Raw genomic sequence first — 15,853 nt, 5'->3', positions numbered from 1 at the left:
CCGATTTAAGGTTAAAAATGGCCGATTTCGCAATTTTCAAAATTTTCAATCGCTTATATAACAAAAACTATTAACTTAAGAGAAAAATCACTAAAGACGTTTTCTATTTGGAATGATTCAAAAAATCTAAAAAAATTTGTTCGATGCAAAAAGAATAATTTTAGGAAAAACCCCTAATCCTTCTCCTCGCCTGGCAAGGTCTTATGCTCTTCAGAATCGCCTGTCATTGTACAAATTTCTTCTAAATGACTTACTCAAACACATACTTAAATTTAAACCTTACAGGAGAAAGTTTATTTTACTCCCTAAATTTGCACTTTTCGATTCACCTGGTAGATACACGTGCACTACTGATGCCTGCCAGGTCATGGTTTTTAGCCTTGGTGTGCTATGAATTATCACTAGAAAAATTTCTAGCCTTACAGGACGACCGTTAGTCGGAGGGTTCACTAGCTCTTAGACTATAATCTTTTAATAGATTTTTAAACTTTTATAATATAAAATATATTATAATGATAATCTTTTAAATTTCACGGTCAACATTTCCAACCAAGAGAAACTGTTTCTTAAATTCGAAAAGAACCCAAAATTTCTATACAAAAATTTAGGGGAAGTAGAACAGTAAATATAATAATATTTTTTATCTTTTTAATTGTCATAAGTTTTGAACTGAATTTAACGTCGTGTCGTGTCATCTCCCATAATACAAAATCAACTGACTAACTGGCGATGAAACGGACAGCGATAAAACGGACGGCGATGAAACGGACGGCGAAGAAATGGACTGGCGATGAACCGGCGGCATCGAAACGGCGGCGATGAAACGTCCCATTCCGTATCTACTACTACAACACAGACCGACAAGAAAGTACAACGCTGGGCAGAAGACATAGACGAACTGTTCGATGATGAAAGAGGAGACCTGGAAAACATAGAACTTACTTCAGAAGAAATAGGTCCAAATATTACAAGAGAACAAATAGTACACGCACTAAAAACAATGAAGAACGGGAAAAGTCCTGGACCTGACATGCTTCCTATCGAATTAATGAAAGTTATAGATGAACAGCACATTGTCTTTTTAGTGATACTTTTGAACCAAATTTATAGCTCAGGCGTATTACCCAAAGAATGGGTAACTGCGATCTTTACCGCACCATTAGCTTGATGTACCATGTGCTAAAGTTGCTACTGAAAGTCATCCATAACCGAATATATTATCATTAACTGGATATAGACATTAATGATACAAAGTTTGTGTTTCGCAAAGGTCTAAGAACGCGTGAAGCTCTTTTCTCCCTTAATATACTAATACAAAGGTGCCTAGATATCAATCAAGATATATATGAGTGCTTTATTGACTATAATAAAGCATTCGAATAAAGTACTACATTATCAATTAATGAATGTCCTGAAATCAAAGAACATAAACTACAATGACCTCAGACTCAGGATCATATCGAATCTATACTACAAGCAGCGATCAAAAGTACGTGTCAACGAATACCTGTCAGAGGAAACTGAAATTAGATTTGGGGTGAGACAGGGATACGTATTATCGCCAATTCTTTTTAATACCTACTGAGAAGAGATCCTAAAAATCGGTCTTATGGGCTCTTAAGGGCGAAACAGCTGGAATAAAGGTAAATGGAGTACCCATTAACAAAATTAGATACGCGGATGACACTGTCATCTTAGTCGGAAATATTGAAGATCTTCAGAGACTGATAAACAGAATAACGGTGTATGGCCAATAATACGGTCTAACAATGAACATCAAGAAGACAAAATTTATGACAATACAGTCGAACCCGCTAATTGGAATAGCCTTCGTGCTAAGCAAAAATATTCTTATAACCAGGATAATCTAATAACCGATCATTGGTTGCTAGCCGTAATAAGTGTACCGAATATACGTAATAGTAGCACATACTATGTTAATATGTATGTATATGGTTTTAGGTCTTTTTATGTCAATAATACAATAGCGTAACGTATTTATTAAAAAACCAAAGTATTTTATATTATGTGGATGCATACAGTAATTAATATGAAATGTATGCAATATATTATAGATTATGTAAATATTTTCGTATTAAAATACATAATATACTTAATAAGAAAATTACTTATTTAGTCTTGAAAAATAATCGGTAATTGTAGCTTGTTTTTTTTTACATAAAATACTAGTCACTTTTGTTGCTTTGAATTATAAAAATTAGAAAAATTTACAATGGTTTGGCCATCCCGAAAACGTTTTATAACTTTACAAGATATTAGGATGGGCGAACTGTTTCTTAAAAAATTTATAACAGGCAAGTGGGTGGCCATATGTATAGTTTGTAGACAAAGGAAATTATTTTACGACTGAATTTGTCGGTAAACGATTGAATTGGTACTTATAAGAACGCAATAAAATAGTTATTACCTATCTGACAAACCCAAATAATATAAATAAACTTTTAGAAAATTCGAAATTGTAGGTAAAAATTTATTCGTTGACCTGAAAAGTATTCTAAAAAGCGGTATTGTTGTATTCATACGTATTCCAATAAACGGATAAATTTATTAAGGAGTAAATGGAAACGTTTACGGAAAATAGAAACGAGTAGACCAATATACATATCTTGGAGTAATGATTAACTCCACAAATTACTTCCAGGAAATTAAAATTAAAATAGAAAAGGCTAGAGCAAATTTTAACAAAATGAGAAGAGTGTTCTCCAAAAGAGATTTGAAGTTAGAGCTGAGAATTAGGCTGGCTAGATGCTACGTTCTCTCGACTTTGTTTTATGGAATGGAAGCTTGGACATTAAATGCCGCATAAATGAAAAAACCGGAATCATTCGAGTTGTGGGCTGAGTGTATAGAGGAATTCTGAAAATATCCTGGACAGAACACGTCACAAACAAAAATGTTCTGAGAACGATAAATAAAGAAATGGAAGTCTTAAATACAATCAAAACCATAAAATTACATATCTGGGACATATTACGCGTAGAGAGAGATACAACTTTTTCCAACTCATTATGCGCAACCTGAGAGAATGGTACGGATGTAGGTACATCAAATGAACTTTTCAGTAGCCGTCTCTAAAGTTCGAATAGCTATGATGATTGCCGACCTCCGTCGCGGAGATGGAACCCGAAGAAGATGAAGAGAGATAACAAGCAAAGCAAATCTGGATCAGAACAAAAATGAGTGACATAATAACTATCTACAATATCTTTTAACTTACCAGCATTTTGCTCCACGCCGAAACATTAAAAAAGGTCTCGTATCTTCCAAACTGGTAGTCTATTTGTTCCGTCATTTTATATTTAGCAAGTGGTGTGACTGTGATTTTGGCCATGCAGTATTTTCCAACGAAAGGATCGTCAGAATAAGGTACTTTTATGTCAACACATTGATCGAAGTTGCCAAGAGCATATGGAGAGCCGTAGAGGACACCGCTGGGAAATTTACCAGAGGCGTCAAACACTAGAAAACATTTTAACAATAATGATTTGAAAAGAAAAAGACGGTTTTTGCTTGCTTTCGATTCAGAGGGATACACAATCCCTGGACAGCTGTTTCTGCCTTACAGGCTTCCTCAGCAGAGCTAGCGTGAACACTTCTGAAGCAAAACCAAGCCAAACCATCTATTTATGTGAAGCTTTAAAAGTCATTTAATTAAAATTTAAACATATCGACGGGTTTTAGACAAAACATCGTAAGATCAATTTTCCGAAAATGAGATTTTTATCTTAAATGGTTCCTTACGATAGTGTACAGCTAATTCAAAATTATTTTTCCCATAATAAAATCCCAAGTGTCTAAAATTGAATTTAATTTTTATCGTAACCACCGCATTTCAAGCTCATTTTGTGCCTTTGGTATCGTAAACGGCAAGGTAGTACCGACAGATTATAGTAAGCGCCATAAATCTTGTCGGTTACGTTTGCATGTTTTGCCGCTTACGATAAGATTCAATGACCAAAATGACCGTTAGGAGGATTACTCATCAGTGTTATCCTAAATGTGTTAGAACTCAGTCAGTGCAAATTTTTTATTTCGTTAGAACAATTTAAAACGAAAATAGTGGTAGTTTTGAAAAATTCTCTTATTCAATAGATGCGGTAAGTTTTTAATACTTGTTTTTATGGTTTATTGTCTTTTTAATATAATTTTAAGGCTAATTTACTAATTTGGTAATGACATAACCTAAGTTTTTTAGTTGTTCTTGTGCAAATATTATAAATATTATATTTGCAACAAAAATATATCAACTTGTAAGTTCACTGAAACCTGAAACAACTGTAGGGGAGTCAATATAGAACGAAAATTGAAACATAGTTTTTAATTCCAAACAACTTTCGATATTGATAAAGCTACTTTTTTACTCTTGAACAAGATTCATATTTTTTGACATACCTCGTATGAAATTAATAAAATTTAATATCTGATAGTTTTTTTAAACTAATAATAAAAAGTTATCAATAGGTTCCAAGTTACGCAGACATACTGTATAAGAGCTCAAAAAAGCTTGTTATTAAATGTATTTTAGGTAAGTTGTACAGAAAAAGGTTTTGATGACTTTGTACAAACAGTTTTTTAACTGATATTTTGGGTTATTGTATTACATTTTTTTATATTTCTTAATTTTCTCAAAAAAAAGTTGTTTATTTCATGTCTAAAGCAAAATAGTTTAGTGCATTTTAAAGATTACATCTTAACCTTTAAAAAACACCTATAAAATTGTAATATCTGTTCAAACTTGAGTAATACCCTCTTAAGGCGGTAGTAATTCTGTAAAACTACGAAGTTCTCAAAAATTACATTTTTTGAGACGTGTCGTATCATTTGAATTAAATTTTTGAGATTTTTTTGAATAGTACATCATTTAGTAGTGTCACAGATTAATATACGTATTAAATTTTATTTTTCTTTGTCGATTTTTATTATTAATAATATTTTTTCTGTTAAGATACTTACTACTTACGTTATTTATGAATATTCATATATAGATTGATACCTTGAAACTATCGTATGTTTATCTTAAGCGACAAGCTTCAACTAAAATTTACACAGACTAGGTCTGACAAAGTATCGTATGTTACATAATTTGATAAAAGAATGTTATATTACAGTTTTTTTCTTAAATTAATATTTTTTATGTACTAATTTATCACAGTTTCAAAATTTTAATTATATTAACCAAAAACTCGGTAGAAGAAAAAGTCGTCTCCTGTAAAATTTGCGTTTTGTCGATTACGATGTTTTGTCAAAAACCCATCGATATAACAAACAGTTAATTTAAGCGAAAAGCAATGATTATTTGTCAAATAAACATTTTTTTCTGTTTTTTGACAGCAGTAAAATGTATTTTGAATTAAATAAATTACATACATTCTTTTTTTTTGTCAACTAATTTAATTTAAAATTTTTTTTGGACACTCTGTATAAACAATTATGTTAATCTTTATGTTACTGAATACAGAATTGAATAACCTTTCAAATGAGCTATCACATGACCCCTGGTCTCATTTAAAAAAATCATCGATTACGCCATCACGTCCATATGGATGATGTCACTCGTATGGAATATATGCCAAAATATCGTAATTTAAAAAAAAATCGACTTGTTTCGGGATCTTTCCTTATAGTCGCCGGTTTACGAAATATCGAATTTATTCCAGACATTTGCACCATACTGTATATTATAACACCTTAGTATGTAGTGTGTAGTGTGATGACTAAAGTCCGGATTATAAGCATGACAGGAAGATCAAAATAAGCACTTATATAAGCAAAAAATGTCGCAAAAATAAGCAAAGTTTTTATGAAATACGCAAGGTTCAAGAAAAAAACATGTAAGTAAACATGGATATAATGATATAAATATGAATAAAGGACATTAACATTAAATTACATTTATTTTTAATTATCGTATTATTAAAAATACATAAAAAATACCAAAATGTTAAGCTATAATATAATAAAAATAATCGAAAAATAATTAACATATTAATATATTTTTAATTCATGGCCATTAGCAAAAAAACAATTAACAATAATATGTTTTTCAAATTTTTCTTGTAAAAGCTACGTCTTCTATCTGTATACATCATATATTTATACGTAGAAAAAGTTCTTTCAACATCTGCAGATATGATTGGTGCGTACTTAAATTTAGACAAATGTACCGGCACTATTTTACAACAATATAATAAATTTGGGCTGTCTGCAGACAAATATTAGTTTATTACATGACAGGTATACCGATGGGTTTTCCTGTTTATCTCCTAAGCATAAGGAATTAAAATTCTTATGGTTTATTGAATTATTAAAGTTTTATAGCTCTGTATACTTCACAGAATTTTGCTTAAGACAGGAAGTAACACGAAATTTCAATATAGTTTATCATAAGAAGTACAATAAACAAAGATAATAGTCTAGGGCGCATCTGTTTTGAGATGGAGGTTGAGAGGTGACTCAAATTTTTTTGCAGAAATTGCTTGAAAATAAATCAAATAATAATATTTGAGTTATCCTCCCTCTCAAAAAGGTCCGGAACATTGTTTAAATAATCAAAATGTTAAAAATTGAAGGAAAAATTCGATTTTTTTCTTCGTTTTTGATTATAACTTTAAAAGTATTCATTTACGAGAAAAGTTGCGTTATTAAATTTTCTACAATATAGAATTGGTTAAAAATTTAAAAAATAGTCACCCTAGTTGCAATATAGCAATAATTGCGAAAAAACCATACAAAAGCAAGTATTCGCGTTTTACGTTTTTCAAACATTTATGCTACACTTAGGACCTTCATATTTCACCCAGAAAAACTTTATGATACAGTAAAACAATACTGTAAATTTCATTAAGATCGGTTTAATAGATTTTGCAAAATAAATTTTGCAATCCAGCTTTCGCAAAAATAATTCATTTTTTCAAAATGTTACAGGACTGAAAATAAAGCAGAGAGCAAGTTGAATTTTTTTTTGCTTATAGAAGTGTACTGTACCTTTCATTTGCAATTTTCAAAATTAAAATCCATTAATTACCACGGCGTCAGAAAATTTTTGAAATAAACAATAATTTTTGGTGCTACGCGCAGGACAGCGGTGTTCGATTCACACAAGTTGATTTCCACCAAAATTTCTTTCAATCTTTATCTAATATATTATTTTCTTACTCTATATTTTATTGCATTTTAATATTTTAATTCCACAAAAATCAAACTAATTTTATTATTGTTTGTGAAATATTGTTTAAACAATTGCATATGTTTAAAAATAATAAACTTTTATTATTTAAGTTAAAATATATGAACAAAGAAAGTTTTTGCTAATAAAAGTGTTATTTCAAAGGATAGAGTATGTGTTTTTATTTTGCAATAAACAAATTGATTTATTTATATCGAAATGTAATAAAAATTAAAATGTATCAATCATTATCAAAGGTCATTGGAATGCCCAATCAGAGCAAACTATCCGCTGTCCTGCGCGTAGCACCAATAATTAATGTTTATTTAAAAAAATTCCTGACGCCGTGGTATTAATCGATTTTAATTTTGAAAAATTGCAAATGAAAGGTACAATACACTTTTATGCGCAAAAAAATTTTCAACTTTCTATCTGCTTCATTTTCAGTCCTGTAACATTTTGAAAAAATGATTTTTTTTTACGAAAGCTGGATTGCAAAATTTATTTTGCAAAATCTATTGAACCGATCTTAATGAAATTTACAGTATTGTTTTACTGTATCATAAAGTTTTTCAGGGTGAAATACGAAGGTCCTAAGTGAAGCATAAATGGTTGAAAAACGTAAAATGCGAATACTTGTTTTTGTATGTTTTTTCACAATTATTGCTATTTTGCAAGAAGGGTGACTATTTTATAAATTTTTAACCAATTCTATATTGTAGAAAATTTAATTACGCAACTTTTATGTCAGTGCAACTTTTCTCGAAAATAAATACTTTTAAAGTTATAATCAAAAAAGGAAGAAAAAAATCTAATTTTTCCTTCAATTTTTGACATTTTGATTATTTAAACAATGTTCCGGACCTTTTTGAGAAGGAGGATAACTCAAATATTATTATTTGATTTATTTTCAAGCAATTTCTGCAAAAAAATTTGAGTCACCTCTCAACGTCCAAATGTACTAATATTTTTACAGATGCGCCCTGGTCTATAAGCAACATATCTTTAAAATAAGCATTTTTACGAAAAAACCTAATTATAAGCAAAAAAAAGCAAAATGCTTATAATCCGGACTTTAGTGATGACTGACACAGCAGAGAATTAAGTAATAAACAAGCAAAACAAGTCCAAAATTACAGCAACCGAAATTAAGCTCATTAGAAGAAGCTGTAGAATAACAAGACTGGATCGTATTATAACTTACTTACTTAATCAGTAGACCCATTTCTACCTTTCTATTCGGTGTTGGGCCGTTTATAATACAATTTATTAAATTACAGTAATTTGCAGTCTTCTAAGGTGTCCCAGCTCTTAATGAACTCTCTCCATTTCTTCCTATTGGATGCCATCTGTGTAGCTTCCTGCCAAGTCGTACCCTTACTCTGTAGTATCTGCGAGACGTCACTATTCCATTCTTTAATGGGTCGTCCTCTTCTGTTCTTCCCTATTGGTTTTGCTTCCCATACTCGTTTTACTTGTCTATTATTGTCCATCCGGGTTAGATGTCCGAACCATGCCAATTTTTTCTCCTTGATTGAGTCGAGTATCAGTTTGATTTTGAGCCTTTCTCTTATTTCTTCATATCTGATTCTATCAGTTCTTTTTACTCCGATCGTTCTTCTGAGGTATTTCATCTCTGCTGCCTGAATTCTGCTTTGCTGTATTTTGTTTAATATCCAATTTTCTGCTCCATATGTCACGGTAGTGACATATATTGACATATATTGTTTTGTATATTGTCATCTTGGTCTTTGTTGATATTTCTTTATTATTAAGGAATCCTCTGTTTAGTGCTTGGAATAGTTTTTCTGTGTTTTCCATTCTGTTGTTAAGATCGTCCTCAATGTCTCCTTTGTTGTTGATTACTGTTCCTAAGTATTTGTATGAATTTGTCCGTATTATATTTTATTGATCTATCATTACTTCTATTTGATCTTCTGTCCCTTGTTTCCTTGATATTTTTATTATCTGATTCTTCTCTTTGTTTACGTTTAAGTTGTATTTGCTGGCTTCTAGGTTCCATTTCTCTAAGTTGTATTTCAGTTTTTCTGCTGTTTCCGCAATTAACACTATGTCGTCTGCAAATATACGATACACATCTCAGCGTTTATCATTTGCATTCTGTTCCCATCGATGCAGTATTTTTTGAAAATTTTCTTACATTCTTTCACTATCTCATCTATTACATTTATGAGTAGCACTGGGCTGAGACTTCCCCCTTGTCTAACTCCTTGAGTTATTTCGAATGGCTCTGACTGTATATTTAACATTCTTACTGTATTGGTTGTTTTCATGTATATACTTTTTGTTGCTTCTATCAGTTCTTCACTTACTTGTTTCTTCTTTAGGCTTTCCCATATATCTTTTCTTTTGATTGAGCCGAATGCTTTTTCCATGTCTATAAAGCTCAGATATATTTCTCTATTTTTCTTTAAGGATTTTTCTACTGGTTGTTGCATGGTGAATATATGGTCTTGCGTGTTATGTCCTTTCCTGAATCCACTTTGTACGTTTCTGACTTTCCTTTCTATTATGGTTTCGTATACTTTTGCTGCTACATATAGTAGTGATATACCTCTAAAGTTTTTACAGTCTCTTGTGTTTCCTTTCTTGTATATAGGTATAATTACTGCATTCGTCCATTCTCTGGGTATTAATTTTCTCTTCCATATTAAGTTATATACAGTCGGAAAAATGAAAGAATACCCATGAACAATCACATCAATCACTTATTTTGTATTTGCTATCTTTTTTTATAACAAACGTTTGTTATTTATAGAAAAAGACAGCCGATACAAAATAAGTGATTTTTATCATCGCATTTTTAAATTTTCCCCGTTCTTCTTCTATTGTTTCTGTTATTTCATGTTCATTGTCCATCTCTTTCTCTAGCTCTTCTGTGTATCTTATTTTCGTTGATTCTTCCCTTAGTTTATAAATTTTTATTATTTCTTTGTGTTTTCTGTTCAAGGTCTCTTTCTTTTTTATTTCTTTTCTTTTGCTTCTGAATGCGGTTTCTAGTAGATAGTGGTCACTGCCAATTTCATAACTCCTTTTCACTCTTACCTCTCAAAATGAGGAGATAATAAGAAGAGGAGTAATATAACACGGGATACTAAGATACATTGAACAAAAAAATTTAATTGGGTTCATCAATTTCATGGTTTTGCATAGAAGCAAAGGAAAAATGCAAAGAAATGAAAAAAGCTTACCTAAAATACATGTTAACTAAGTTATTAGTTAAGAGAAATAAGGAAAAGAATATCCTGTTGTTGACACAACCCCCTCCAGGCCGAAACCAAAAATTTTTTTGAGTACAGTCGAACCCGCTTATTGGAATAGCCTTTGTACCAGGCAAAAATATTCTTATAACCGGGATATTCTAATAACCGATCATTGGTGGCTAGTCGAAATAAGTGTACCGAATATACGTAATAATATTATTTACATACTATGCCAATGTGTAGTTTTACATACTATGCCAATATGTATATCATATATGTACACCTACATAATCAGTATATGTAAATGGTTTTAGGTCTTTTTACGTCAATAATACAGTAGTGTAACTACTACTTATCTATGTATGTGTTAAATACCAAATTACATTACATTATATATGTGAATGAATACAGTAGCAGTAGGTAATTAATATAAAATGTATGCAATATGTAGATATGTAAATATTTTCTTATTAAAATCCATATAACAAAATTACTTATTTTTTCTTGAGAAATTATCGGTAATTATAGCTTTTTGTTGTTAATCCGTGCGGTCATCCTTAATCCATTGGTTGAGTGGAACTTTTATTGGCGGCAAGAAATGGATGAATTGAATTTAACAAAGCCATAATAAGCCTCTCTGGGTGAATTCTAAATAAACTGCTTCTAACAATTTTATAGCAGGCAACAGTGCCTTTGCGTAGACAAATAAAAATTACTTTATGACCCATGCATTTGTCGGCTAAAAATCGAATTGGTACTCGTAACAAAGTAATAAATATTTATTACCCTAATAATATCTAATCCATAATCCTTGACGACTGACCATAACAACCAAACATAATTTAAATTTTTAGTAAAATTGTAAAAAAAAATAGTCGTTGACCTGCAAAATATGATAATAAGCGGTATTATCTAATTAGAACCTATTCCAATAAAAGGATAAATTTATTAAGGAGTAAATGGAAACGTTTCGGGAACTCGAATTTATATTCCATAAACCGGGATATTCCTATAACAGGGATTCTAATAAGCGGGTTCGACTGTAGTATGGACATCTATAATACACTTGCGATCATAAAAAGCGGGTCACTCGATGAATTATTCAAGTTAGATGTCTCGAATTTTCTAAACCTGTTGTCCGATTTGAGTGATTTTTTTAGTATGTTATAGCCTTATTCTTTAACAATATCGCCATAGTAATATTGGTGAGATTGGCTAGATAGGTAAATTGTCATTGTATACAGGGTGTAACAATCATACTGTTTTTATTCCTCAAAGTGTGGAACACCCCGTTCAATGTTTTAGCATAGATAAGATATTGAAATTAAAACTCGATTGTAGCTTTAAGCTTTCTTAACATTTTCTTTTTTGATTTATTTGTTTATATTGGATAATAAAAAAGTTAGGCACCTTAACAACTAACCATGTTCTTCATCAATATAGACAAATTTTAAGGGGCAATTCTGCATGAAAAAATAATGACCGTTTGCTTTATAAACGTATGACCGCAAATTCTTCAGTTTCGAGATACGGGATGTTCAATTTTTTCTTACAAACTGACGATTTATTTATTGCTCTAAAACCGGTTGAAATATGCAAATGAAATTTGGTAGATGTTAAGAGGTAGTTATGGCGCATTTTTTGACATACAATTAAGAATTTTATATTCACCATTGGCGTGCATACGGGATGTGTCTAAAATGTTTATACCCGTATGCACGCCAGTGGTGAATATATAATTATTAATTGTATGTCAAAAAATCCACAATAACTGCCTCTTAAAACCTACCAAATTTCATTTGCATATCTCTATTGGTTTTAGAGCAATAAATAAATCGTCAGTTTGTAAGAAAAATTTCAACATCCCGTATCTCGGAAACGAAGCATTTGCGGACATATGTTTATAAAGCAAACTGTCATTATTTTTTCATACAGAATTACCCCTTAAAGTTTGTCGCACTTATTTAGAAACACCCTGTATTGATGAAGAACATGACTAGTTATTAACGTGCTTAACTTTTTTATTATCCAACATAAACAAATAAATCAAAAAAGAAAATTTTAAGAGAGCCTAAGGCTACAATTGAGTTTTAATTTCAATATTTTATCTATGCTAAAATATTTTACAGGGTGTTCCGAACTTTTAGGAATAAACACAGTATGATTGTTACACCTGGTATACAATGACAATTTACAGTCTAGCAACAATATTATTATAGCGATATTGCTAAAGAACAAGGCTATAACATACTAAAAAATCACTCAAATCGGACAACAGGTTTAGGAAATTCGAGACATCTAACTTGAATAACTCATCGAGTGACCCGCTTTTTATGATCGCGAGTGTAATAACCTATATATTTCCTGCTGCCGATTTTGATGATATACATAGTTATAAACAAATGAAGATCAAAAACGGTAAATTTTCGCTTTTTTCGTCTATTACCAAAAAGTTAAGCATTTTAAACAAATTTAAGAGTAAGGAACTCATAAATCGTATAAAAAACTTCAATATGGCTTTCGCTGAATATGTATAGTCTGATTGGTTGCTTAGAAAATTGCAAAATAAATCATAAGTTTTGAGTTTGTATAAATATTCATAACTTATGTAAAAATTAACTTAGAACCTTCTTATTACACGTAATGCTGAGACTTCTGGTACTTAAATCATACCCTAAATTTCAAAGCAATTCGTAAAATAGTTTAAAAGTTATTTAATTTGTTTATCCCAAATTCATTTTTTTTGCAACACTATAAGTCAGAAAATGATGAAGTTACAGTAATACTTTGGATAGTTTATGAAAGAAGAAGATTTACACTATACATTTAATTAAAAAAAATGACAAAAAATAATTTTAAATATTGCAAAATTGTTTTGTAACAACATGTGAATTAAAAAAAGGGGGGGCTAACTTCGTTCCTAATTGTCCTAGGACCATTGTTTTTCTTTCTAAATGTGTATAAAAATTCAGTATCAAAGTGTCAGTGTCAAAATATGAAAAAATAATTGTTCTATGGGCAACGGTTAAAAAGTTATTCTAATTGTTTATAAGTAAGAAAAAAATCGACACGTTTTTGCAAAATAATTTTACATTATTTAAAATTACTTTTTGTCATTTTTTTTAATTAAGTTAATAGTATAAATGTTCTTCTTTCATTAACTGTCCGAAGTATTACTTTAACCTCATAATTTTCTGACTTGTAGTGTTTCAAAAAAATGAATTTGGGATAAAAAAATTAAATAACTTTTAAACTATTTTACCAATTGCTTTGAAATATAGGCTATGATTTAAGCATCAGAAGCCTCAGCATTCCATGTAATAAGAAGGTTCTTAGTTAATTTTTACATAAGTTATGAATATGTATAATTACTCAAAATTTATGATTTATTTTGCAATTTTCTAAGCAACCAATAAGGATAGACATATTCAGCGAACGCCATATTGAAGTTTTTTATACGATGTATGGGTTTCTTACTCTTAAATTTGTTTAAAATGCTTAACTTTTTGGTAATAGACGAAAAAAGCGAAAATTTACCGCTTTTTGATATTCATTTGTTTATAACTATGTATATCATCAAAATCGGCTGCAGGAAACATAATATAGGTTATTATTATAGATGTCCATACTACTCAAACAATTTGGTTTCGGCCTGGAGGGGGATGTGACACGGGAAAAATCTTATTTCCCTGGACTATATAAGAAACATATGATAATTACAAGACAATCAGTAACGAAAAAACTGGCACTTAAACCGTTATTTAATATAGTACTTACTTTCAGCAGTATTTAAGGCAATATATAGACCCATACTCACCTTCGGTTGCGAATCGTGGACATTAACAGAGAGGCAGAAGAGCAGAATACAAGCGACGAAATGAAGTACCTAGGAAGAACGAGAGGAGTCACAAGACTTGACAGGGTAAGAAATGAGCAGATAAGAGAAAATCTGGAGGTGGATCAATCTTAGAATTCATAGAAAAAAGACAAATCAGCTGGTGGGGACATTTACAAAGACTAGACGATAGAAGACCAGTAAAAATGATTTGGGAAGCGAGAGTAAATATCAAGAAGAAGAGAGGAAGACCAAGAGAAATATGGGATCAAAGCTATTGAAAAAGTTTTGCAAAAGGGAGGCAAATCCTGGAAAGAAGCACAAAATAGAAATCAGTAGCGTAAGTTTGTACACAATATCTAAGATATTATTGTAATCCCGACACCAATTGTAGAAAGGAATTTGATTATTATATATACTTACTTTCAGCAGCCCATAACTTCATGTCTTGCAATTCATTCCAATAAAACTGACTATGATTATAACACAGACTGTTCTTTTCACCTATTTTAGGAACCAACCACTGATAAATAACATCAGGATTCAACAAATTATTTGTACTAACACAAAAAATATTAATAGGAAATAAGAAAATTAAGATCAGAATTGAATAATGCACCATTTTACGTTTTTCTTCATAAAAATAATTAAAAATGCTTTTTTGTACTTCAAGTTCGCTTTTTCGTTTAGTTGTTTATGAACTAAATCGACAATTTTGTTGCTAATATACCTATATTAAATGAAGTCTCCGTTAATTGATCTAGTGGAACCAGTGGCGGAGTATTGAAATCTTAAGAAATTTTAAGGAAAATTTCCTTAAAATTTCCTTAAGGAAAATTTCCTTAAAATGGGTATAGAAGCAAAATCCGCCAAGTCACATCTATCAAAATTTTCAGGAGACGTGAAAAACCATTACAGACGACTCCTGCGATACTTTGAGCTTTCTGTTTGATCTACTTGTATTCCAGTATAATGTTTTATTAGAAGAATACAAAATAAAAAATATTTGAGCTGCAGTTTCAGTATAAAATTGGTTTTATTTATGGCGGGGTTCAGTGGCGTACTGAGCATGGTTCCGCGGATTCCGTGGAACCAGGGCCCGGGCCCCACAGGGGCCCGCTCTAGCGCCCTTTTTGCTTCTTTTGTTTCTAACTTGATATGGACATTTTGAACCACACAAGTACACAGTACACACTAGGAAATCTAACTGCTTAATAATTTTTAATTTTTGTGTAGGTACTTATAAACAAAAACGAAGAATACCTACCAATATCAAAACCCGGAATTGGATGAACTAACTAATTCTAAGCAACTTTTTGAAGTTATACTTCTTTACCGGCGATATGAGGGTGAATTTTTATATGTTAAAACCTATGATCCCGGCGCATGCGCATTATAACTTTGTTCTGATTGGATGTTCAAATGACATGTCAAAAATTATTCAATATGGCGGCTGTGGCACAGCTGTAGTTAGATTATTTATGGTTGTTGCGTTTTAAAATTTGTGTGAAAAGAAACAACAAACAAAAGTTAGTTAATAGTTATACTGCCTTTTTAAATAGTTTTCATATACCTATATTTTTGGACTTTTGGACTATTTTGGACAAG

At 30.8% G+C, this 15,853-nt stretch overlaps 1 protein-coding gene across 1 annotated transcript in view; it reads right to left on the bottom strand.

The window, feature by feature from the left end:
• Positions 1-14,943, bottom strand: part of LOC114325640 (nose resistant to fluoxetine protein 6-like) — an 80,526-nt gene extending 65,583 nt beyond the window's left edge. Inside the window, exons 1-2 of the mRNA XM_028273753.2 lie at positions 14,669-14,943; positions 3,239-3,480 (exon numbers count right to left, since the gene is read on the bottom strand). Of these exons, the coding sequence (XP_028129554.1) occupies positions 3,239-3,480; positions 14,669-14,867 (441 nt within the window). The 5' untranslated portion in view covers positions 14,868-14,943. The remainder of the gene's footprint in view (positions 1-3,238; positions 3,481-14,668) is intronic.
• Between the last annotated feature and the right edge of the window lie 910 nt (positions 14,944-15,853).

Source organism: Diabrotica virgifera, chromosome 8, assembly GCF_917563875.1.
Source record: "Diabrotica virgifera virgifera chromosome 8, PGI_DIABVI_V3a".
In the NCBI taxonomy this organism is placed as follows: Eukaryota; Metazoa; Arthropoda; class Insecta; order Coleoptera; family Chrysomelidae; genus Diabrotica; species Diabrotica virgifera.
The sequence above is the reverse complement of the archived record's forward strand: the minus strand, read 5'-3'. Positions and strand labels throughout refer to the sequence as shown.